At 41.1% G+C, this 26,626-nt stretch overlaps 1 protein-coding gene across 4 annotated transcripts; it reads right to left on the bottom strand.

Annotated features, from left to right (window-relative positions):
- rbpjb (recombination signal binding protein for immunoglobulin kappa J region b) lies at positions 1-25,228 on the bottom strand. 4 transcript variants are annotated; one of them, XR_013297167.1, is made up of 12 exons: positions 25,028-25,228; positions 14,030-14,068; positions 11,808-11,903; positions 10,976-11,141; positions 9,154-9,328; positions 7,707-7,844; positions 7,516-7,628; positions 7,301-7,441; positions 5,767-5,922; positions 5,018-5,121; positions 2,921-3,724; positions 1-570 (listed from the first exon to the last, which is right to left on the bottom strand). XR_013297167.1 is itself a non-coding variant. In XM_077588120.1 (11 exons), exons 1-11 carry the CDS (start codon positions 25,045-25,047, stop codon positions 3,409-3,411), a joined length of 1,464 nt encoding a protein of 487 aa, XP_077444246.1. In that variant the 5' UTR covers positions 25,048-25,228; the 3' UTR covers positions 1,153-3,408. The 4 variants fall into 4 exon arrangements, 3 of the variants coding, with proteins under 3 accessions (XP_077444246.1, XP_077444247.1, XP_077444248.1); XM_077588120.1 differs by lacking the exon at positions 1-570 and having other exon boundaries at positions 1,153-3,724; XM_077588121.1 differs by lacking the exons at positions 1-570; positions 25,028-25,228 and adding an exon at positions 24,433-25,013 and having other exon boundaries at positions 1,153-3,724.
- Between the last annotated feature and the right edge of the window lie 1,398 nt (positions 25,229-26,626).

Consider the following 26,626-nt stretch of genomic DNA (forward strand, 5'->3'; position numbering starts at 1 on the left):
GCCCGCTAGGGGGCCCGACCCGGCCCGCGGGGGTTCCCTGCCTGACTTGGTCGCTCATACTTATTGTACATACAAAATCAAATGTTTTGATTTTTTTTTAATTTTTTATCCTGGGTGAATTTTTGGTCATTTTTGTTCAAAATGACCACGTCAATGGCAGCTGAGGAGTTAACGAGAAACCTTAAAGTGCCTAAAAAACAGATAGTCAGCTGGAAATGTGCAAAAATCCACAAATGAAGGGGAAATTCCCCCCAAAAATCAATAGGAAATGACCCAAACTTTACTCTAAGTCCTCCAAAATAACAAGGAAGTGATGTCACATGAACTAATTGTCTGCCATTGACAGCGGGACGTGTCCAATTCACTTAACTGGTCTGGAGATTTAGTTGGCATGAATTCGACACCCGCCAAAAAAATCAAATGAAATGGTTGACGGTTCAAAAACTCACAAATCACGAGGTGTTTACCGTCGGGCCTGGGATAATCTTATCTTTGCGAGTGGGACGTGGAACACCTGCGCCTCGGAAAGGTTAAATTCCCAGTATCGCCGGGCAGATTTCCACGAAGTGGCTAAGCAAACAAAGAGGGAGATTGAGGTCACTGTTACAGAACATTTGTACAGAAAAAATAAATAAGCTTCTTTACCCTTGTAGATAATTCAAGACCACCAAAGAAGTACTGCTCCGGAGCTTTAACCCTTAAAATCATTGAATTTGACAATTTCTCGCGTATAAGCCGCCTACTGATTCACAATCCATATTCATGGTTTTAATAGGGAGTGCAAATGTGTTACTTTGAAGGGAAAATCTTTTAAAAAAATCATATTTCTGAGATACTTTATGAATCAAAAGCACATTAGTGTCAATATTATAAGGAATTAAATCATTCTTTTCTTACTGCAAAACAGAAAATAACCAACAAATGGTAAATATTACTTTACTGACATCTACTGGTGAATAAGAGTATAGCAAGTCTTGTGTGCAAATAGCCTGTACCCAAATATATATACTTTTTAGTTACAAACACGGCTTATATGCGAGAAAATATGGTAAATGACCCCCAAAAAGCTAATGCTTAAAAAACATCACCCCTAACCCCAAAGGGTTACAGGACATTTCTAAATTCATCCATTAAAAAAAACATACAAAGATGTCATTTTTTTAAAATCTCCTTTTTTTTATGCATTCGTCCCCGTGTTTAATGAGATACAGATTGGAGCATGATCTCGAGCTGCAATATGTACAAAAACTATGCTATTCCCCACAAAATAAAATGAAAAAAAATAAACAACCCCTTGTTTTTGTTATGCTATTGCTAAATATTACAAACAGCACAGGTTTCTACCCTTTTGAGCACAGAGTATACTACCAACAATGACCAGTACGAGAATAACAGATACAGTGAATGAGCGAAGGATATTGACATTTTAAATAAGGGGGTGTTTTGTAAATCTTGTGAGAAACAAATTCGGAGGGCGGCTTTTCAAAATAAAAGTTAGCGCTCGACGAAAATGCTAAGAAATAAGGCTGAGAGCGATTTTTTTTCATTTGAAATCTGACTTTTTAAAGCTGCCTCTCACTGTGCAGTGCATGAAAACAAAACACGCGGTCGGACATTTTGGCATTTTTAAGAGCTTTACATACATTGTTCGCCGCTCGTTAAAACCGTTAAAAAAATCAACAGCTGCTTCCAGAAGAGTTAAAAAAAAAAGTAAAAAATCTGAAGGCGTGTAACGTTTTTTTTGTTGTTTTTTTGCAGCCCTCTGTAAAAGTCCCTTTGAACAAAATAAAAAGGTTCCCGGTTCGAGCCCGACATGTAAACAAAGGCAAAAAAAATAAAAAAAAACCATAGAAGAAGAAGGAGGGCCGGAATTGGCTTAATAAAGGGATTTTTTTTGTTGCTACTTGACAAATCCGGACAAGAAGTGACTTTTTGATGGGTAATATAAAGAATAATAATAATAATTTTAAAAAAACACAGGCCTATTGAGGCAATAATGCACTTTTTGACTTCTGACGGGGAAAATTTTTTAGGCAATAATTTAAAATAAAATATAAAAACATTTAAACAGGCAATTGAGGATGGCATAACTTAATCCGCGGGTTTTTTTTTGTACCCCGTCTTTATCAGCGCACGCCAATCAGCACACATTCAAGTTTACAGTCGAACTGTTAAGTTCACGCATATTGCCTGCTTTTTTTCCCTCCATTTTGGATTATTTTTCTGGGGGGAGTCTTTGAGAAAAAAAAAAAATAGCGGGCTGTACAATATTGCTATTTAGGGAAATAAACACGGAGAAGGCCTTGATATGTTTCGGAAGTGCAACCGCTGGAAAAAAAACGAAGGCTCTGGTGTGACAGTACCGGTGGAGAAATTGGACGTTGTTATTTTTTTTTTCCACTGAACTCATCAGTAAGGCCACATTGAATTAAAAAAGTTTTTTTTCTGGTGTCGCTCACTTGGAAGACGAGTTGGTTTGCTCCACGCGAAATGGACTGTATTCCATATACGTGTTTTTTTGTCCATGAAAAAAAATAAAAATTAAAAAACGCTCCAGTGATGCGTGGGATTCCAAAAAAAAAGGAGACGTTGCGCATGTATTGCAGGCAAGGCAGAGGCGTTGCTTAAAGCTTTTCTTTTAAAGACTTCAAAAAAACCAATGAGGATAAAAAATAGGCCCTCTGAGGTCGTATGTACACACACACACATGCACACACACATACACACACACACACACACACACACACACACACTCGCTTTAGTCGACAAGCCACTTTTCAAATTCTCCTTCCCTCAAAAGAAAACCAAAAACCAGGAAGGAGGATTTTTGGGGCAAGTTCCGAGGAAGAATAAAAACTATTTGGTAACAAAAGTGTACAATATGTCTAATACAAAAGCGTTATGGAGGAAAAAAGTGTACCTTTACTAAAGCTTATACATGATCCTTGGTCCAGAAAAATCTACCTTTTCGTCCCATTGGCGTCCTGGCGCCGCCTCCTCCGCCGACGTTACTTGGAGTGGGTAGGGGGGGGGGGGCATTTGGAGGGCAGTGCAAAACAGGAAATAAGCGGGCGGCGTTCCCAACCTGTGACATCGTTCCTCCCGATTGGCCCGGCGGGCGTTTCTTCCTTGGTCCCCCCGCCCGCCGCGAGCTGGCGGATCTGTAAATATTCCAAATGGTTCTTCCAGCTCGCGCTACGCTAGCTCTGGCAGGGGGGGTGGGGGGCGGAGCCTTTTCACACTGCACTTAGCGCCGCCAGCCAACCGACCAACCCGTTCGCCGTGGCTCGAGGACAGGACGCCGGCGTCGCTATCCCGTCAAAGGGCGCGCGTCCTTTCCGGCGAGCTCCGCGGTCCTTGCGCGCCGCCCAGGAAACCAAGTGCAGTGCGAAAAAAAAGGGGGGGCTTTTAGGAGACCACGGCGGCGGCGGCCGACGAGGACGTGACGGCCGAGCCGGGGCCGTAGACGCCGCCACCGCCGGATTCCGGCCCGCCGCTGCTGTTCAACAGGCTGGAATTGCCGGCCCGGAGGATGGCGCCGGCGGCGTTGCAGTGCGGCCGTGGCCCGGGCTCTGGCGTGTAGGTGAAGGTCAGCGAAGTGGAGTAGATCAGGCCGTCGTTCCTGACCAGCGTGACGGGCACCTGCACCGGCTGCCGGACCCAGCGCCAGCCCTCGCGGAAAGCCGAGATGTCGGGCACCACGCACAGCATGCTTTCCGCACACCTGTGGACAGGAACATGTTTTTTTTTCTTTTAAATGATCAAGTACCGTATTTTCTCGCATATTAGCCGCCTCCATGTATAAGCCGCACCCTTAAAATTGCCTTAAAATCGTTGATTTTTACAATTTCTCGCGTATAAGCCGCCACACGATCCCCAATGTTGACCTCCGTTCCGTATTCATGGTTTTAATAGGAATACAAATTTGGAATTTTTGTCTAATACCGTATTTTCTCATATAAGCCGCCCCCTTAAAATGGCCTTAAAATTGTTGATTTTTACAATTTCTCGCGTATAAGCCGCCCCAAGATTCCCAATGTTCACCTCCATGGTTTTAATAGGAGTACAAATTGGAATTTTTGTCTAATACCGTATTTTCTCACATATAAGCCGCCCCCTTAAAATGGCCCTATAATCGTTGATTTTTACAATTTCTCGCGTATAAGCCGCCCCAAGATTCCCAATGTTCACCTCCATGGTTTTAATAGGAGTACAAATTGGAATTTTTGTCTAATACCGTATTTTCTCACATATAAGCCGCACCCTTAAAATGGCCTTAAAATCGTTGATTTTTACAATTTCTCGCGTATAAGCCGCCCCACGATTCCCAATGTTTACCTCCATTTTCATGGTTTTAATAAGAGTACAAATTTGGAATTTTTGTCTAATACCATATTTTTTGACGTATAAGCTGCACCCTTAAAATTGCCTTAAAATCGTTGATTTTTACAATTTCTCACGTATAAGCCGCCCCACGATTCCCAATTTTCACCGCCATATTCATGGTTTTAATAGGGAGTACAAATGTGTTGTTACTTTGTTACTTTGAAGGGAAAATCTTAAGAATAATCATCGCAGGTGGTATTTCTGAGATACTGTATGAATCGATTTCTGGATTACACATTGTAGTGTGGCCTGCATGTAGACAAATTCAAAAAGGAAGTCATGTGAGCAGTACAACCAGGTAGTGTGTCCATAGCGGTCTAGTTTGTCATCCCTAGGTAAGATGGCGGCGCCCTGAGCGAGCAATGGCAGGCACAAGTGAGTTTTTTCACGTTTTATGCAAAATACGGTTTATTTTTACCTTGAATTTCATTCATAGACGTCAAAATAAATAAATAAGCGTTTTATCTGTTTATATTTTCTCTAAATTGAAATAAATGAGGATATAATTGTCCTGCGTTATGGCCTTTCGTCTTTGTCACCTTGCAGTTTCGTGCATGTCAAGTCTAATTTATGCGCATATAAGCCGTACCCTCGATTCAGTCATCATTTTTTTTTTGTTACAAAGGCGCACCTGTACATCGTCTCCGCCTCCACGTCCCCGAACCACACTCGCAAATTCGGGGTGAAGTTCTGTCCCGTCAACTCCAACATGGCGACGTCTCCTCCGCCGTTGAGCTGGATGCAAACAAACATGAAAGACTGAAAACCGGATCGTTGCGGATCCCTTGGATTGAAATTAGAATTAGTTTAAAAAAAATCAATAAAATAACGTATGGAGGTCGGAAACAAAGCACCCCCGCATCCACTGCAGGTGGCTTTTTTTTGGAATAATATTTGCCCACCCCTGTTTTGCATTAAGAAAACAACCATTAGTGGACGATTTAATTCCTTATGCTATTGACCCTAATCATGTGCTTTTGATTCATAAAGTATCACAGAAATACCATGGGCGATAATTTTTCTTAAGATTTTCCCTTCAAAGTAACACATTTGTACTCCCTATTAAAACAATGAATATGGATTGTGAATCAGTGTGCGGCTTATACGCGAGAAATTGTGAAATTCAATGATTTGAACTATTACAAGGTTAAAATTGAAATATAAAATCATAGATTGTACAAGAACAAGATTCAAATCGAAATATTATGAGATTAAAGTCATTTTGTTGCTTATTCTTATTTAAAAATTGTCGACGTTAAGTCTGTGTGAATGAAGTCTGCGTAATATTGGGTGGAAAAAAGTCTGAATATTACAATTTAAGTCATTTTTCCTGTTTTTACGGTACGTGTACCATTAAAATAAGGCTAAAATCCAATTTACCTGTAGGCTCTCGACCACAGGCACAGGTGTGACAGTTGACTGGACGGGGCCCATTCCCTCGTAGAAAGTGTACTCGGCCTTGTCCGTGCTGATGATTGTCCAGGAGGCGCCGTCGTTGATCATCTCCTTGTTTGGTTCCTTTGGGCACGGCGTGGCCTTGAACATAAAATAAAAATGTCTATTAGCTATGATTTCCTACAAAATGGCCGATTATAAAGGGACGTGACAATATATCGTGATACTCAAAAAGGATAGGCATATGCTTCCACTATCGTTTAAAAGTTTTTTGCATCAACATTTGGCGACATGTGTGTGAGCACAACATTGCTTCTCACATAATATTAAGAGATTTAAAAACGTTACATGACTCATTTACGTCACTTTATTTATTTATTAACTTCTTTATTACCTATTTATTTATGTCTACAATGTCTTTCTGTGTCTGTATTCTCACCCTCTTGCTAGTGACAATGAAATTTGCAGAATATGGGATGAATCGTCTCATCTCATCTCATAATCTCATCATCTATATAATCTCATCTCATGATTTCATCTCATCATCTCATCTCATCATAACATCTCATCTCATAATCTCATCTCATCATCTCATCTCATCTCATCATCTCATAATCTCATCATCTCATAATCTCATCTCAACTCATAATCTCATATCATCTCATCTCATCATCTCATCTCATCATATCATATCATCTCATCATCTCATCTCATCACATCATCTCATCATATCATCTCATCATATCATCTCATCATATCATGTCATCATCTATATAATCTCATCTCATGATTTCATCTCATCATCTCATCATATCATCTCATCATCTCATCATCTCATCATCTCATCTCATCATCTATGTAATCTCATTTCATCTCATCATCTATATAATCTAATCTCATGATTTCATCTCATCATCTCATATCATCTCATCTCATCTCATCTCATCATCTCATCATCTCATCTCCTCATCTCATCTCTTCATCTCATCTCATCTCATCATTTCATCTCATCATCTCATATCATCTCATCTCATCTCATCTCATCATCTCATCTCCTCATCTCATCTCCTCATCTCATCTCATCATCTCATTTCATCATCTCATGTCATCATCTCATGTCATCATCTCATCCTATCTCATCATCTCATCTCATCTCATCCAATTGGTGAGAAAAATTAGATTTTGGAATCATTATGGGGATTTATTTGATTCCTGTTGATAAAACCTTGATTAGATTAGATAACTTTATTCATCCCTCTGGAAATGTCACTGTCACATTAGTAAGAGGGTGAGAATACAGACACAGAAAAAGACATTTTAGACATAAATAAATAGCTCATAAATAACTTAATAGATAGAGGATAGAGAATAGAATAGCGAACGACTAGATATTGTTAATTTAGGGGATATAGATTTAAATGAGAAGATTTTTTAGCTGTTGCTGTGCCTTTTTTTTCAATGCAAAAAGTGTGCCGCAGCTCCAAAAAAGTTTGGGAAAAAACTGGAGTAGAGAACTCACTTGAAATTGGATGATCCTTTCTTGAGAGAGGCACAGGTACATGCGCTCCGTGTCCTTCAGGTAGAAGGCACACTTGTGGAGTTGGGACACCGGGTCGTCGGCGTCCAGCAGCGCCGTTTGCTTGTCCACTTTACGGATGATCTGCAAAGAAGGCGCGGAAAAAAACTATAAAACCCCCCCAAAAAACAAAAGGTGCTGCTTTTTTGTTTTGTTACCAGTCTGGGCAACGCCATCCCGGTGACCGAGCACACCAGCTTGACCGTCTGGCCGTAGTGGATGTAGCCGTCTCGAACCGTAAACTCCTCCCCCTCCGACTCCTCGTCGTCCACTGTAACGCGAGAGCGAGCGTTCTTACGGATCGGTAAAAAAGGACGCTGGTGTTTTTTTTTTGTGGGGAGACGCTTACGCAGGTGGATGTAGAACGCTCCCCATTGCTGCGAGCTGGCGTGGAAGTTGCCGCCTTCCACGTGGAGGTAACGCGTGCTGACGGTTTGGGAGCGCAGGCGGTTGAACAGCGCCACCTTTGTGCCTGAAGCGATGCACACTGGGAAAAACATATTTAAAAAATGTGTACAAAATTAGAATCAGGTATTAAAAGAAAGATAAAATCTATTTGTTGACATTTATTGACTCGTTTATCACGGTTAATAGGTTCCAAAACGGTGGTGTCAACTTATTTGGACTTACAGGGTTGCTATACTCTTTTTCGCCAGTAGATGTCGGCAAATTAACATTTATTTTTTGTGGTTATTTTCAGTTTTGCAGTAAGAAAACAACCATTACTGGATGAATTATGTTATTGACCGTAATAATATGCTTTTGATGCATATAGTATCTTCGAATTACCACGTGCGATGATTTTTATTAAGATTTTCCCTTCAAAGTAACACATTTGTACTCCCAATTAAAACCATGGATATGGAGGTGAAAATTGTAAATCAGGGGGGGGCTTATACGCGATAAATTGTAAAATTCAACAATTTTAAAGCAATTTTAAGGGTGTGGCGTATTCGCGGGGCGGCTTATATGCGAGAAATTGTAAAATTCAACAATTTTAAAACAATTTTAAGGGTGTGGCGTATTCGCGGGGCGGCTTATATGCGAGAAATTGTAAAATTCAACGATTTTAAGGGTGCGGCGTATTCGCGGGGCGACTTATATGCGAGAAATCGTAAAATTCTATGATTTTAAGGCAATTTTAAGGGTGCCGCTCATATGCGGGGAGGCTTATATGCGAGAAAATACAGTATCTCCGAAATACCACGTGCGATGATTTTTATTAAGATTTTCCCTTCAAAGTAACACATTTGTACTCCCAATTAAAACCATGGATATGGAGGTCAAAATTGTAAATCAGGGGGGGGGGGGGGCCTTATACGCGAGAAATTGTCAAATTCAACGATTTTAAAGCAATTTTAAGGGTGTGGCGTATTTGCGGGGCGGCTTATATGCGAGAAATTGTAAAATTCAACGATTTGAAGGGTGCGGCGTATTTGCGGGGGGCGACTTATATGCGAGAAATCGTAAAATTATATGATTTTAAGGCAATTTTAAGGGTGTCGCTCATACGCGGGGAGGCTTATATGCGAGAAAATACGGTACTTTTATTTTACTTACCCAATTTAAGATTTCTTTTTTTAAATGTTACTGTAAACTAATTGAAAATTGATGAACTGTCAAAAAAGAGGAAAAAAAAAAACTAAAAACATGGCTAACAATTTGCCCACCCCTGGGTTACATGACGGCCACCCGCAGGGGGTCCCGCCTCCTTCCAGAGCAGCTGTGTTAACAGCGACAAAAGCCTGGAGGAATATAAACAAAGCCCGCGAACGCGGCGGGGGTGCCCAACTTACAGTCGGCGTTTTTCAGGGACTGCTTCTTTTTGGAAGGCTTGGAGATGACCTTGATCCTCTTGCTGAGGAAGACACCGATGTCGGCGCTGTTGCTGTAGAACATCTTGACAGACAACATGAAGTGCTTTCTCTTGTCGGAGTCGGATATGTACAAGGTTTTGGCTGTGCAATAATTCTGGAGAGGGGGAGAAAAAGCCGTCTAAAATCAAATGTTAAGTCTAGACCCTCAATATAAATTGTAAATGGAAATGATAAATCTAAACCAAGCGTGACCGGACGATTCGCCGAAAGACGGTTGGCCGACGGACAGTTCGCCGAAACGGGATTCGCGCGCTCGCCCCGCCCCCGGATCGTGTGTACATGTTTTTCAACCTCAGCCCGCGGGCCATATACGCCATATACAGATAACATTCATTTAGGAATAACAAGGCCATGCACTGCCCCCCGCTGGACATATTTCTACATACAAGTACGTAATACAATGTGCTGCCATTTTTTATATTTTTTATTTTATCCTTGCGTTTAAAGTAGTAACCATTTGGACACGCAATGTAATTTATCAAAGCTGGGGATTGATGTCTGACACTGAGAAAAAACAACACTAGAAGACTTCTAAGTGCCTTGTACAGACTAGAGGACTTAGAGATCAATACCTGAAAATGCCATGGAACACACTTTTACTTCTAGTTTAATTTTAAATAATTTCCCATTATTTTAGGAAATATATATTCAAAATGATTTGCTGAGAACCTTAGTTCAAAGATTAATCTCAACGTTTTCTATGCTGGTGTAAATTTTCTGGAGTAGGATTTCTGGATTTACAATTTCATTACAGTAGTACTTACTGTTATTACTACTTTATTTTCTCTATTTCTTCTGTCACGTACTGTTCTGCGTGATCTCCAAATGGCTACTACTTTAAACGCAAGGATAAAATAAAAAATATCAAAAAATGGCAGCACATTGTAGTACATTCTTGTATTTAGAAATATGTCCAGCGGGGGGCAGTACATGCGCTTGTTATTCCTAAATGAATGTTATCTGTAACGGGCCGTATAGGGCCCGCGGGCCGAGGTTGAAAAACATGTACACACATGATCCGGGGGCGGGGCGAGCGCGCGAATCCCGTTTCGGCGAAACGTCCGTTTGGCAAACTGTCTGTCGGCCAAACATCCGTCGGTGAAACGTCTTTCGGCGAATCGTCCAAGTACCAAACCAAGAATTACATTTGAATGACCCCATTAGCTAAATAATTACAGTCGTACCTCTACTTACGAATGCCTTCAGGTATGAAAGTTTCACATTACAAAATCCCTCTGAATGTATAAATGCATTTCCTGTATCCGTTATTTTATTTTGAAATTGTCCTCCTGGTAACATTATTACGGCCAGAGTTAATTTGAATTGATCATTTCAAGTTTTTTAGATATGTGTTTGTGCATGTGTTGGTGTGCTAACGTTAGCTACTTCCTTACTGTACTACTGCATGAAAAGAAACAAGTTTTTGCATGCTTGTTATAGATTTAATTACATTAATAAACAAATATATTTCATTGATGACTGTTTCTCGCATCTTTCATACAAAATTGGGTCATTTTTTAAAGGGTTGAGCCGGTAGTTTTTGGAGGACCGTGGAACGAATTACGGAATTTAGATATAAAGTACTGATCTACTTACAGAATATTCAAGTTACGAAAAAAAATCTGGAATCAATTAATTTCCAAAGTAGAGGTATGACTGTAGTGATTTAACATTTCGATTTACGAAAAAGTTGCCGGCTTTACATACAGCACCTCCATATGTGAGCGAGCGAGCATCGTACCTTCCCCTCTAAATTCAGCTGCTGCATTTCCTGGTCGCTGTTGCCGATGCCGATGAAGGCGCACGGTTGCGACTCTTGTTCGGAGCAGCCGTCCCGCTCCATCTGCTCCTTCTTTTTCTTCCAGCCGCTGCCCATCAGGTAAACACATGGGGGTGGGCAGAAGAACCTAAAAACGTGCACGTTTACGGTTTACTTTTGCAAAAGATCATTTAAAATTATTGTTTAAAACCTCTGTAGCACTGCAATTTTTCGGCGTATAAGTCGCACCAGCCCAAAAAATATAAAGAAAAGCAAATATCTGTATTGAAGTCGTACTTTTAGAGGGCATTTTTTTTTAAAATTGATCAGAAACCAACAAACATACATAATAATAAAAACGATAACAATAAAAAATAGGCAACAGTGAACATAATCGTCAGGGGTCAGAGAGAGAAAAAATAGTTGCAGACCCAGCCAAACTGTATTAAAAAAAGTAACTTATAGTCCGGAAAATACAGTACTTAATTTTTATATTAGTTTTTTCTTTTTCATAATGCATAGATGTTTCATAATTGGTAAAATTAGGTAGTACTTTAGTTTTAAAAATGAGATTGTACTGTGACTTTATTTTGTTTGCAGTTGATAATTACACGCATCAAAAATCATGTTTGACACTTCATTGCAATTCATCCCCGTCACCAACAGAGGGCGACAAAGCACCAACAAAGGGTAAAAAACAGATTTCCCTCATTCCCAATCCTTAAAAACATTTCAAAACTCTTTCCATCTGAGCTTGGACACTCATGAGTGACCAACAGATAATGAGATGAGGAAAAAGGGTGCGACCAATCACCTTTTCTCATTGCCGTAAGATTTCTGGGCCACCTTTGCGTGCAGGATCATGACAGTTTGGTCCCCTCGCTCCTTCAGGTAATTCCTCATGGCTTCTCTAAAACAAAAAGACATTCAGGGATTAATTCAGCAAAATAATAGTGGTGGGGGGGTTTCGTCAAAACACACACACGACGCGTGTGTATTGTACAATCAGTTTATCCCCCTTCGAGGCCTCTGCCCCCCCCCCCCAAAAAGCTGCACTTATTCCCTCCAGCTGAATCCATTCTGGGATGGAGACAGGGGGCGGGGGGTTTCGCTGAAATTAACCGTTGATGACCGGCTGGAAGAGGGTGCTGGGATGAAGGAGGGGGTGTCGGAGTCGAGGCGCGCATCGCTCATGCACAGATGTCAGTGACACCTGACACGCAGGCGCTTCCCACTCTGCATCGCAACACCACGCCGCATGCTCGGGTTAGACCAGGGGGGCCTTTGTTGTGGTAACCAAGAGCCCCTCCCCTCGCAGGGTGTGTGGGAGGGGCACTTTTTTTTCCAAGATTGGGAAGGCTAAGGGTGAGGAAGGTTCAAAACTGGAACGGCGATGCTAAAATATGTTGTACCGTATTTTCACGACTATAAGGCGCACATAAAAGTCTTAAATTTTCTCCAAAATAGACAGCGCGCCTTATAATCCAGTGCGCTTTATATATGGACCAATACTAAAATTGTTATCACCATAAAATAAATCAGTCGATAGGGTACACCATCTCTCACAACTACGGCAAGCAGCCCCCGACTCTACTATTTTCCCCGTAGAAAAAGTACTACACAGTGACTGCTGGGATTTATAGTTGTTTTGTCAATACACCCAATGGAGTGTGGCCTGTATACATCGACATCAGCACATCTTGACGAAGGGTGCCAGGCAGCCCCGGGCTAGTTACGCTAGCTACTAGCTAGCTACTATTTGCGAATGGATTGTGGCCTGGCGATCGGCATCAACACAGCCTTGCGAAGCATGGACGCTAGCTACTAGCTAGCTACTATTTGCGAATGGATTGTGGCCTGGCGATTGGCATCAACACAGCCTTGCGAAGCATGGAACACAGCCCCCGGGCTAGTTACGCTAGCTGCTAGCTAGCTACTATTTGCGAATGGATTGTGGCCGCCTGGGCGAACGTATAAAACTCAGCGTTTTCGATGACTCATTTGGACAATTGTTTAATTTGGACACCGAAAATTAGGACTTTGATGGATTTGTGGGTGATGATGACGTGAGTAAATTGTAAAATGGCTAAATAAAGTACAACCGAACTCAGTTTTGCTTCCGTTGCCTTTTTAAAAACGTGTTTTTAGCGTGTGGGTGTAGCGTGCAAGAACTATATATCCCAGCAGTCACTGCGCACCGGAAACCGGAAATAGGGTCTGGGGCTGCTTCCGGTAGCCAGCGCTATTGCGGTTCGATATTCATATATAATATATATATATATGCGTCTAAAAAACGGTGCATCCTTTGTGTGTTTAAAATACAGAAATAGCACTCGTTGCTGACACTGCGGCTAAAAATATGATGCGCCATATAGTCGTGAAACTACGGTACATGCAGGTGAGTTGTTTCAAAGATCGTGGATTCAATTCTGCTGTTGTATTTTCAGTCAGGCTTTAGCGCAGACAGCTAAAAGACAGAAACCTGTGGGGCCTTTTTAGGGGAACCCCTGTCAGGACTGAAAACAATGCCCGACACGTTTGCACCGCCAGTGAGGCTGCACACACACCTCAGAGCGGCTTTCTCGCACAAGGACACACACACACACTACGACCTAATACATTATATTACATGAATTTACTATTACGTTAACATATTATGATTGTTCTTAGTTTCTGATCAATTAAAAACCGCCCGTCAAAAATGCAATTTATACTCCAGTGCGAAGTATACCGTGTTTTCTCGCATATAAGCCACCCTGCGTATAATCTGCACCCTTAAAATCGCCTTAAGATCGTTGAATTTGACGATTTCTCGCGTATAAGCCGCCCCCTGATTCACAATTTTCACCTCCAATTAATTAATTTTCTTACTGCAAAACAGAAAATAACCAACAAGTAGTAAATGTGAATTTGCCAACATCTACTGGTGAAAGAAAACAGCAACGCTGTAAGTCTTGTGCGCATATAAGCCGTACCCTTGAGTCAGTCTTTTTTTTTTTGTTACAAATACGGCTCATAATCCGTTAGTTTTCTCACCTGGTTAGCCGCTGTGGCTGAGGGCGCTCCCCAAACTTCCTGAAAAGAGATGAAAAAAGCAGGGTGCCATTAGGAATCTTAATGCAAACAATTTGAATATTTTCGAACAAAAAAAGTGCTTAAAAGAAAATAATATTAACGAGAAGGACACTTCAGAGGAAAGATGAGAGAGCCGCTATTGGCTGGAATCCCTTGGAAAAATGAGGGCGATCGATAAGCTTCCCACGGTTAGGCGAGGATGCCCCCCGCAAGCTAATGGGGGACGAAGGGGAAGATATACAAGATGAACTTGGTTGGAATTCACGGGAAGTAGCTTTTCCTCCCAAAATAGCAAACGGCGCTAAAGAAGCTAGCAAAGGTGAAGCCGCTTCTCACAAAGCAACACTTTCAAATACTAATTCATGCTTTGATCTCATCTCAGATGGATTACCGTAATGCACTTTACTTTGGAGTCAGCCAGTACCCCCCTAAATCTTCAGCTCCTTCAAAATACTGCATCTCACCTCTGAACCAGTACGCATAAATCCTATTCTGACAGCCTGTGCACATTAGCCTCCCCTGGGGCTAAACGGGTTGACTGTACGGTAATCCCCTTTCAACGCAGGTTCTGGATTTTCGTTGAAAATTTCGTAAGTAGAGGTGTACTTTATATGTAAATTCTCGAATTTGTTCCCGTCTTCACACAACTACCAACTAAACCCTTTCAAATTGGTTAAAGTGTCCCAATTTTGTATGAAAGATGTGAGGAAACACACAAAAGAGAAAATTATAAGGAAATGATGTATTAATGTCTTAAGATAAATAAAGCATATGAAAAAGTGCCCTGCGCCGCTGAAATATCTCCACCTCCGTGGCTGTTATAGATGTAATACCCGTTTGTCCGGCAGATGGCGGCAAAAGCCCGTTCTACCAAGGCCGAAAGCCGTCCACTTTGTAGTACATTTTAGACTTTTACGTGTGCCCTATGTGTGTGTGTGAAAATATGTGCCACGTTGCATTTGTAGTTTGTAATCGCTTAATAAGGGCAATTCAAAATAAAATAACGGCTAAGGATTTCGTAACTTGGATCTTTTTCGTATCTCGAGTCACTCATTTGCATATAAAATTTTTGTAACCAGAAAATTCGTACCTAGAGGCATTCGTAAGTAGAGGCATGACTGTACTATTTTGTTTAACAAGACCGGTTTGGGGTCCGCTGACATTAAAAAAAGTGTAACAGTAAAAAAACGATGCAATATCAATTATTTTACCCAAACGTCTATGGTCAGCTGGATTATGCGGACAGCTATTGGCCGCATACCATCGCTGAGAGGGGGTGTGGGGGGAGTCACTGCAAGGGCAGCCAAGTTGCACACTTAACTCCTATTTGAAGGAAACGAGCTGGATGAGAATTCCAGAGGTTAGGAAAGACGGTGACTGGGACGACGGCAAAGTGCGCCCGAGCTGGCGTCGTGCTTGGCACGGCGATCTGGCGTGTGCTGAGCACGCGCGCCCACCCAAGCCGCAACGACAGAAAGTACTCCACAACCTTGCCTTCTGGAATCACAACATTAGGTTATTTGATCCCGATATACCACACTTTAAGACGAATATTGCGATTTTTGTACACCCACCCAATTCAAAAGAGTGTTCACTACAGTAATATTCATACCTGGCAACCTCGGCCAATCGCTCCCCTTATTAATGATTGCAATTCCCCTTATTAAGTGATAATAAAGCGTACAAATGCAACACGGCACATTTACTCACACTAAAAAAATTCCCCAAGGTGGACAGGGCGCCCAATCAGTGGGTGCGTCTTGTGTATGCACTAATTTAAATATTCTGTAGATGTCGCTGTATGACGCTGACAGCTTGACTGTCTGGGTACATTGCTTACTGACATGTTATATTTATCTAGTGAAAAGGCGGAAGTGATTGACAACATTAGCAATCAACCATCACGTTTTCGTCTGCTACCAGTGATCGAGACCACCCGGATTAGAGCCGAAATGGGTAAAACGAGAACAGTTTCACAAGAGCAAATTCAATGACGGTTGATGAGCCGTCTGAGCCTTCTGGCAAACGAACGCAGGTGGTCTGGAAACTAGCCTGAGATGCCCCTGCTTGGCAACGAAAACTAAGGATGAGGAGCCTGCACTTAGACCATGGCACGAGGCACCGGCTCCATCTGGCTTTGACATGGGAGACCTTAATGACAGAGGCCGAAAAGCCATAGAAAGAGCTCCCCGTTGTCCCTCCCCTTCATTTGACTTCCCCGCAACGTTGTCCCTCTCGACCTCACTCCCCATATGGTCTCGGGACGGGCTCTTGAGCAACTCCCTTTGGCCTGGCACGCGGTCAACGTGGCACAAACCGGATACCGAAACGGCAAAATGTGGCCACGGAGACTCTAATAATACCAAAACGTTTCCGTCCGACCTCGACTTTCCAGTTCCTTTGACAGATTAACAGCATTAAATCACGGTAGAACTAAAATTCAGACATTCAAAATAAGAAAACACATCAATATTAAACATCATACAGCGTTAGCTGTGAGGCTAAAAACAAAAGAACACCTCGTTTATCGCGGTTAATAGGTTCCAAGACCTACCACACGACTCTCACATATTTCAGATTCTAAATTAAGACAACTTTCAAATCCTAAATGCAATAATTTCCTTTCAAATGACCGAACACGCCCACTTTAATGACTAATCAACGTTTCTGATTAGCTTCAATCGGCAGGGAACAACAATGCCGTTGGCTTTCATATTCTAAAGGCTTTACGTTTAAAAACAAACAAATATTATTTTGAATATATTTTGTTTTATTTAAAAATTAACATTACTGGGTTTGAATAGGTAGTTTATTAGGATATAATCTTACTAGTCCATTAGCGATTAAATTGGCTTATTTGGCAATGATATCGCACATCGGTAATTACCGTATTTTCTCGCATATAAGCCGCCTAAGGATCGTCTGCTGGGTGTTGCCTGCACGTCGACAAATTCAAAAAGGAAGTCAGGTGAGCAGTACAAACAGGAAGTGTGTCCGTAGCGGTCTAGTTTGTCATCCCTAGGAAAGATGGCCGTCTTTTTCACGTTTTAGGCAAGACACGGTTAATTTTTTTCTTGAATTTCATTCATAGACACCCAAAAAAATTGTGTTTAGCCTTTTATCTGTTTATCTTTTCTCTATTTTGAAATAAATGACCATATCGACCGTATTGTCTCGCGTTATGGCGTTTCGCCTTTGTCACCTTGCAGTTTCGAGCATGTCAAGTCTAATTTATGCGCATATAAGCCGTACCCTCGATTCAGTCATCATTTTATTGAGTTAGAAATACGGCTTATATGCGAGAAAATACTGTATTTATGAGGCAATATACTCTGCTGAAATTTGTTCCTATTATAAAGATCCCCAAATTTGCTTTCGAGAACCTGTGATGTCCATACGAGGTTAAATTTTGTTCAAAAAAAAAACCAAATTGAATATTGAACACGGCCATCTTGTAAAACGGAAAAAAAGGGGTTGGACTTTCAGGGTTAGGATGGGTCATGTGTATGGGAGTCGGGGGGCTGTCAGGAAAGAAAAGAGTGGGGAGTGAGGCACAGAGGCCTTGAACCCTGAATGAACCACACTTTTCCCGCTTCTCATTCGCCGGTCGAGTGGATGACTCACTGCGAGCACCCCCGGGGGGATGCTGCTTCGGGAGAGAAAAATCAACCGCAGTAACAACCTAGCGCTGGTGTTTTGGCCCCGAGAAAGGATTCTGGAAGCCCTTGGGCCGTTACAAGGATTCCCGACCAGAATTTGGTCTGACTAATGGACGCCTTAGCATGCCGGGGTGGTTGTAAGTTATTGACAATTCTATTAAAAATAACTGCAACGCCGCAGCAGATCGAGTCAAGTTCTGCATTCCAAGATATCTCCTGACTTGATCAAGTGAAGTTTAGCAATGAGTTTCAATGCATTTTTAGCAGTCGGTGTTAAATATAGCACTGATGGTACTATAATTCACATTTTTTTAAATAATTTGGCCTGGGGTGAAATTATTCACGCACTATTATATTATTTTACATGTTAATTTTACACTGGGGTTCGCCACGACGACTGTAGAATGGCCTGTAACGATTATGAGATGCAGGACAACACAGAGCTGATCCACTAAAACATTTGAAGACAAACCAAAAAAATGCGAATTACTTTTTTTTCTGTAAAAGAATGATATTCAGTGATATATTGTTGCCTCTTTTCCCAAATTTTTAAAAATGATTACTTCCTTATTTTTTAATTTTCAATTCCTTTCTAGGTGACATGTCAGTTCTTTGTTTTGGATTTTAGAAAATTGTGGGTTGTTTTTTACCATTTGATTGTGCATTTTTGGCCCGTGCTGAAAAATACGGTAATTTCTTCGACAATTCGGCCGATACGGTCTTTTTTTTCCCAAAACAGAGAAAAGATAAACAAATAAAATGCTAAACAACATTTATTTTGATGTCTATGAATGAAATTCACGGAAAAAAAATAAATGTTATCTTGCATAAAACGTGAAAAAACTCACTTGTGCTTACCATTGCTCGCTCAGGGTGCCGGCATCTTACCTAGGGATGACAAACTAGACCGCTACGGACACACTTCCTGGTTGTACTGCTCACCTGACTTCCTTTTTGAATTTGTCTACATGCGATGATTGTTCCCTCCAAAGTAACAAATTTGTACTATTAAAACCATGAATATACAAGAGACATTGTAAAATTCAACAATGTTAAGACAATTTTAAGGGTGCGGCTTATACGCGGATGCGGCTAATATGCGAGAAAAATATGGCGCTTCCAAACAATGTAACTGAAATTGTGACATTAGTGTTTACCGTCTGAAAGAATATCACAGAAACTCGGACTGAGCAATTTAGCGCAAAATTTTACACATGGCATGTTACTTTGAGTTCTCCAAAGGCGGACCCTCTCGACCCTAACGAGCGAGCGCTGTGCTTTTGGGCTGCGCTAAAACATCAAAACACCATCTGCAAAACAGCCTAAGCTTTAATTACCATGTATATAGTTATTTTTTCCACCGGTTAGCATATAGTACGCTTGAAAAACAATTTTCAGCGCTAACACAGAAGTCCGCACCCACTCTGTGCCATTTGGTTCCGGACCAGAATAAGTCTAATCCAAAATATATTCTATTATCTTTGGTTACTTTTGATTTTAATTTTTCAAAACTAAGTTAGACACTTAATTAGCTATAATATGACATGGAAATAGACGAGCAATGGACTGACTGGCAAAGCACACGAACACCCGACAAATAGGAATTAAGCTCATTATGACATGGTGCCAGATTGTTCTGAAAAAATAATCATCTCCGGACCTTGAAGAAAGACTTTAGCAGACTGCTTTGATTGGCTTAAACGAATCTGTGTAGGTTGGCTGCTGTCTGGTTTCAGTTAGCTGTCAAGGGAGGGGGACTAGCCTAAGAATGCAAAATGAAAGGGAAAAAAATGTACCATATTTTCTCGCATATAAGCCGTAATTGCAACTAAAAAAATGATGACTGAATCAAGGGTACGGCTTATATCCGCACAAAACATGTTTTCTCATTTTCACCAGTAGATATCGGCAAAGTACATTTACTATTTGTTGGTTATTTTCTGTTTTGCAGTAAGAAAACAACTATTGCTGGATGAATGACCAACTTCCTTATGATATTGACCCTAATAATGTGCTTCCGATTCATTCAGTATCTCAGAAATACCACCTGCGATGATTTTTATTAAAATTTTCCCTTAAAAAAATACACATTTGTACTCCCTATTAAAACCATGAATATGGATGCAAAAATTGGGAATCCCGGGGCGGCTTATATGCGAGAAATTGTAAATTGTTAGCGATTGTACCTAAAACCCAGATAACCGGCGGCCCTGGAGCAGCAAAGCATTGTTCTTTTAACCGCCATCAATGGAGCGCCTCGCTAAACGACAGCCACGGCCGTTACTTCATTGTGATTATAAGCGAGTACCAGAAACCTCCTGACGTCAACGGCCGCAGGAATGCCACCAGGCGGATTCTTCTGTGAAAGAGAGCGGCGGCCTTAGCTAAACAGCCGCACAATGCGGAGATACGCGCGGCGATAACGCCGCACCTTTCCTGGAAACCGAACGTGTCGTTTTCGCCGCTGTTTTCCTTGACTATTTTCCTGACATTTGAGAACTCCCTGTTGTGCCCTTGTCTTGCTTTATGGCGGATCGGGAGAGGGGGGAGGCGGGGGTGTGTGGGGGAGCGAACACTCGAGGTGGTGTCCCCCACAGGCATAGTTGCAAAATTCTTTGTAAGACTGTACAAAAAGCTGGGGAAAAAAACCCTGGTAAAAGTCATAAAATACATTCTGATACCTGATTAAATGGCAGCTTAATGGTTCACTGATTTATAATTGGGATACAAAATATAAATTGTGGTAGTCATTAAGGTGAAATAAAACAATTTCAAACCATATTTTTCAAATACAGAACTGTTTTCGTAACTTGAAAATTTGGTAAGTAGATCAGTACTTTATATGTAAATTCTTTCATTCGTTTTACGGTCCTCACACAACTACCAACGAAATCCTTTAAAAATGCTCAAATTATCCCAAGATATTTTCTGAATGAAACGTCCTAGCAAAAATGCTGCTGACGCAGAAGCCGCCGTCCCTTGGCAAAAACGCGGGGCGCAGGAAACTCTCTTGGAAAAACACAATTGGTGTAAGAACGAAGCCGAGGCGCTCCAAAGCGTGCGTCAGCGCAGCGGCATCCGCGGCTTGTGGCATTAGCGCTGGCGTACGCCGATGCCTTAGCCAACAACAACACAACGGAGAGCACTTTGGGGCCCCCATCAAACATGAACGCGGGCCTCTCTGCAAAACCACACCGCCTGTCGATTTACACCAGAATGTTCCGTCCAATCTTCGCCAGGCAAACCTGCCTTTGACGGACTCCAAAAAGTCAATCAGGCAAACGCTAAAACCACACGTGACGACTAAATAACTGTCAACGCCGCACACTTAATGGCCTGTCTTGCCGACAATAAAAAGTCTTCGTCTGATTGGCTAATGCTTCATATAATTTTTAAAAACATGGAGATTGTAGATTTGTTCAAATTAAATAACTAAAAATGTACAAGAACAATTGACATTGACTAGGATTGTTTATTAGCCAACTACATTGTGTTAGATAGAGCTGGACGATAAATCGATAATTATCGTGAAATAATTTTTGTCAAACGTTCGATAATGTTAAACTGTAGTTACATCAACTGACCACCAGAGAGAATGGGGGCGCTATTGCGAGGTGAATACTAGTTCCAGACCAGGGGTCAGGAACCTTTTTGAAAGAGAGAGCCATAAACAATTCTTATTTTCTAATGTTATTGCCAAAGAGCCATTCTCAGAATTTACAAGTAAAAATATATGAAAATGTGCATTTTTTTGGTCATTTCACCACTTTTTAATCACAAAAAGTCTCTGATTTCTTTTGACAACATTGTTATGATGTTGGTAATCAATCAGTATTAATGAGATGAGTAATGAAAAACTAAATTATGATTAAAGTGGTGCTAGAGCTAGTCTTAACGCCACAGTGTCGACCTGACGCTCCTATTGGTGCGTTCAGGACTCGGCTCTCTCACTAGTGATTTTCATATTTTACCTCACAGGTTAGTGGAGAGCCATATGCACCCATGGAAAGAGCCACATATGGCTCCCGAGCCATAGGTTCCCTACCCCTGTTCCAGACCAATGCTCGAGCAGAAGAGGATGATAAGGAAACATGTTATTAGCATGTTAGCTATAGAGACTAACACGGAGTATGAATGCAAAAGGACAATAACACGGCCAAAATGAGTGATTATGAGATGCAGGACAACACAGAGATGATCCACTAAAAGAACCAAGTGAATTCTCCCTGGCGTTTTCTTATTTTTTTAAATCTTTATAAAGTAGGGTAACAGTTACAGTCGTACCTCTACTTACCAAATTAATTGGTTCCAAAACGTAACTTGAAAATTTCGTAAGTAGGTGTACTTTATATGTAAATTCTCTAATAGTAATACTCTTAATGACTAAGTTTCAAATTTGAAACAAAAAAAGATGTGATAGTTATCGTGATAATTATCGATAGACTGATGTTTTTTATCGTAATGTTTGTGATATCGCCCAGCTCTACTACATACACAAAGTCAAGTCAGTTAAACAGAGTCAATTTTAGCCAACATGCAAAATGCCATTTTGGTCATCACAAAAGCAGCACGCTTAAATGGCGAGACGACTGCGGGGGTCCAAAATGTGCTACGGTCTGGCTACGTTACACCACTTTTGACAGGGTGGCCGAGGGCTCCGAGGTGGGGGTGCTAAGATTTTTTTTTCTCGCTCTGGGCCAAGCCTCCGCCACCATAAAGGTCAGCGCGTCGACATCTGCTGCTCTCTCGGAACCTCTCTTTTCATGAAAAGGGAAGACGAGAGGACCCTCGGGGAAAGGACCCACGCGCTCCCACACAAACCCTCTGTTGTGTCGCCGCGCTCGCTATCAACCGCAGCCCGCGGGCGCACGCGGGTGCAAATAACAGAAAGCCACGGGCACACCTTGCAGCTAACTAGGGACTTGGTGGAGTTTTAAATTGCCTTAAAACCGTTAAATTTGACAATTTCTCACGTATAAGCCACCCCCTGATTCACAATTTTCACCTCCATGTTCGTGGTTTTAATAGGGGGTACAAATGTGTTACTTTGAAGGGGAAAATCTTAAGAAAAATAATTGCAGGTGGTATTTCTGAGATACTGTATGAATCGAAAAGGATCGTCTGCTGGGTTAGCGATTAAATTAGCTAATTTGTCAATGATCGCACAATGGTAATTACCGTATTTTCTTGCATATAAGCCGCCTAAGGATCGTCTACTGGGTGTTGCCTCCACGTAGACAAATTCAAAAAGGAAGTCAGGTGAGCAGTACAACCAGGAAGTGTGTCTAATTTTCAACAAGTCTATGATAAAATACTTTTCACGTTTTATGCTTATGTTTTTGTTTTTTGGAATCTCATTCAGAATTTTTGTTTAGCGTTTTATCTATTTATATTTTATCTATTTTGAAATAAATGACCGTATCGACCGCATAGTCTTGCGTTATGGCGTTTAATCTTTGTCACCTTTCAGTTTTGTGCATTTCAAGTCTAATTTATGCGCATATAAGCCCTACCCTTGATTCAGTCATCAGTTTTTTTAGCGACAAATACGGCGTATATGCGAGAAAATACGGTAATTGATGCAGTAATGAAATAATATTCATTGTCCAACTTTTCTCAGCAAGGTGATTTCAGGAGCCAATGAGTTGGCTAGTTACAAGAATCTGTAATTATTATTATTATTATTTTTAAATCATCAATGGTAGCCATAATCCTGGAAAAAAAACTATTACAGTAACTCACCACTTTGCAGCTTGGATCCTCCAAATAGATGAAACATTTATAGTGTAGTAATACACATAAAATGGGAGAAAAGGGGTCAGCATTGAAGAAGATTTTTACAGAAAGTTTTAAACGGCCAAATAATACTAAATAAAAACCAGGAAAAAATGTTTTTCATCTGTTGAAGCAAGTCTTGGAACCTATTTAACTGCAACAAACCAGACATTATTATACATTTAAACACATGTTCTTGTTCTATTTTATTTTAGCATTTAGCAATCTTATCAATGTCAAATTAGGGTGGAAAAAAAGATAACATTTATTCTCCCACGCAAACATATCGAGTTGAAAATGTTAGTATTGTGACAAATGTAAGTTGTTGATACGCCCAAACAGTGGGGAAAAAAACACCGCAAATGATATCACCCGGACAGGTGGCCCACCACCCAGACTTGACCTCTGTGACCTCTAACAGGCTCCCCTTCCCCCATTTAACTGGAAAAAAACCTCAACACACATGGATAAACACACAAGACACATTCAGTAAGACCCCCATATTACTGTCTAAATCTCTGTGCCTGCAGTTCATTCAGTTTTCAAGCATTTTATCCTCACAAGGCATGCGGGGGTGCTAGAGCCTATCCCAGCGAACTGTAGGCAACAGTCGGGTCAGTTAAAATAAAATAAAAAGGCTTTAAAATCAGTTTGGAAACCCAGAATATAGTTCCTGTTTTTAAACAGCTTTAATTTAAATATACGATATTTTACTGTAGGAAAAACATTACAAGTCTTAAAAAAACAATTAACTTATACTTACATTTATTCCTTGAAATTGACATAAATAAACAGACAATTCCTTTATCCGTATTACAAAAAATCCCCCAAAAGACTACTTTAACAACGAATTAAACATGTTTTCCTCCCCAAATACTTCATTTTTCAACGTAGGAACACATTTTTTTTCGATAAAAACTACTTTCTTACCTTCTCGTAGGAATTACACTGTGGGTCTCCTAAGAATAACTTTACTTTCACAATTATCTTTAGGTTTATTTACTTTTAAAAACAAAAAATAACAACAGTTTTTACACTGTTAAGGCTGTTTCTAGTTTCGGAAAAAAAACACGACTTTATTTTCACCAGCTTGACGAAAGCAACAACGTGATTCACCCGGAGACTCCTAGCCGGCGTCCATTATCGGACACCTTATTGCCCATAAACCACACTCATTCTCCGGCTAGAAGGTCCGGGAGAAGAACGCAGAAACTAAACCCGTTTCACCACACGCTTTCCGGTGTTTGCACTCGAAAACGCTCTTCATTTTGTTACCGTTTTCGCTAGCTGGCTAGCATCTATGCTAAGTACTCGCGTGAAGCTAGCTCACTAAACACCGCAGCAAACAGCGAGGACAAAAAACCCCGCTTAAAACACCAGAACAAAGAAACAACGTTAGAAAGAGGCCAGAATGGCGGAAAAGAGAACTACAAAGCGGACTGAAAGCTCATAAATATACGAGAAAAGCACGCTTGGTGAATTGACTTGAACTCCCCGACACCAAGCCTCCGATTCTCAGACTCACCCTGTCACAACAGGCGCCATCTTCCACAAACTCTCATCAAAACTCCAATACTCGCGATATCCTTTTTTTTGGCCTCTCCCCGGAGCCCCGGCGGTCCGTCGAAACAACAAGAGGCCGAATGAAGGTGTCGGTTCCAGGGAGAAGGGAGAAAGGGGGTGGGTAAGGAGACACAAGACAAGGGGAGGCCACACTTTGGAAACGGGGCGGGTGGGGGGCAGCGAGCGAAAAGGGCAGACGCCACAACAACAGGCGTGGGAAAGTTCCCAGATCACGCGAGAGTTCCAAAACTCTCACAATAGGCGAGTGCAGAGAGGACGCTTGTTCTCGCGAGATCTGGCCGCTGCCCTTTTCCCACGTGTGTACCCGCCTTGTAAATCATTGAGCGTAGAAAAAACACTTTTTTTCCCACACTGGTGGCATTTTGTGCCGCGTTGGGTACGGTGAATACATTTGTACTCTTTTAATATTACCGTTCATTAAAAAAAGATTTATATTTTGCTATTGTGTATTTAACCTTTTCAACAGGAAGTGAACAGCTAGTCAAAGGTTGACCTTTGACGCTATCTATTGGCTAGTGACAATTTTTGGTTGTTTAAAAACTGTAAATATTAGCATTTATTATGTATATTGAAGTATAAAATAACAACAACAACAAATAAATAAGCAATAAATAATAATAAATACGAAATTAATAATCATTTTTTTAAAAAGTCATGCATAAATAATTAGTCAACAACATAAAGAGTAGGGAAGTGCAAAAATAACAACAAACAAACAAATTAGACAGTTTGAGTGAATTGGACATCTATTGCTGTCAATGGCAGACTGTGAGTTTGTTTTGCATCACTTCCTTGTCATTTTAGGGCACTTACACATCACTTCCTGTCAATTTTGGATCATTTCCTATTGATTTGGAGGGAATTCCCAGACTACTTCCGTTGTATTGGTCACTTTTTGCTGATTTTGGGGCATTTCTAGTTCACTTCCTGTTGGTTTTGGGGCATTTTAAGGTTCTTTGTTAACTCATTGGCATTTGATTTTGTATTCACAGTATGAATGAGCGACAAAGTTAGGCAGAGCACCCCCGTGGGCCGTATGTTTGGGTTCCACTATGTGTCAAGGGCAGTGGCGGTCCGTGCATTTCCTAGTGACGCCTTCAGCAAAAACTATTTTATTGCTATAAAACCTCGACTGCAGCTACAGCTGCGACACATCAAAAATAATCAATAAATTAATGCACAAAAATGGGGTAAAATCCCCTTCCTAGCAGCATTTATTGATTAAAAACAAACACTGGAGCTTTTCAGATATCAGAACCGGGCCCGGAGGACGACTTTCCCCGGGAATTTCATACAATTGAAATATTATTTAGGAATATAGCCATATTTTACTCACCAAAAATCTTTTTAACTGTACACAATATCCATCCTCCTTTCTTTCTTCCTTCTTTTCTATCGCCATCGAAGCTAATGCTGAAAGTCGAGCCTGTCCTGTCGTATTTCTGGCATAGTCCGTCTTGAAAATGGCTTTAAATCAACACAACAATATATTTGCTTGTGCAGCTCGCTCCAGATACAGTTTGGTAGCTCTGGCTAGTCC

Source organism: Stigmatopora argus, chromosome 20 (assembly GCF_051989625.1).
Source record: "Stigmatopora argus isolate UIUO_Sarg chromosome 20, RoL_Sarg_1.0, whole genome shotgun sequence".
Lineage (NCBI taxonomy): Eukaryota > Metazoa > Chordata > Actinopteri > Syngnathiformes > Syngnathidae > Stigmatopora > Stigmatopora argus.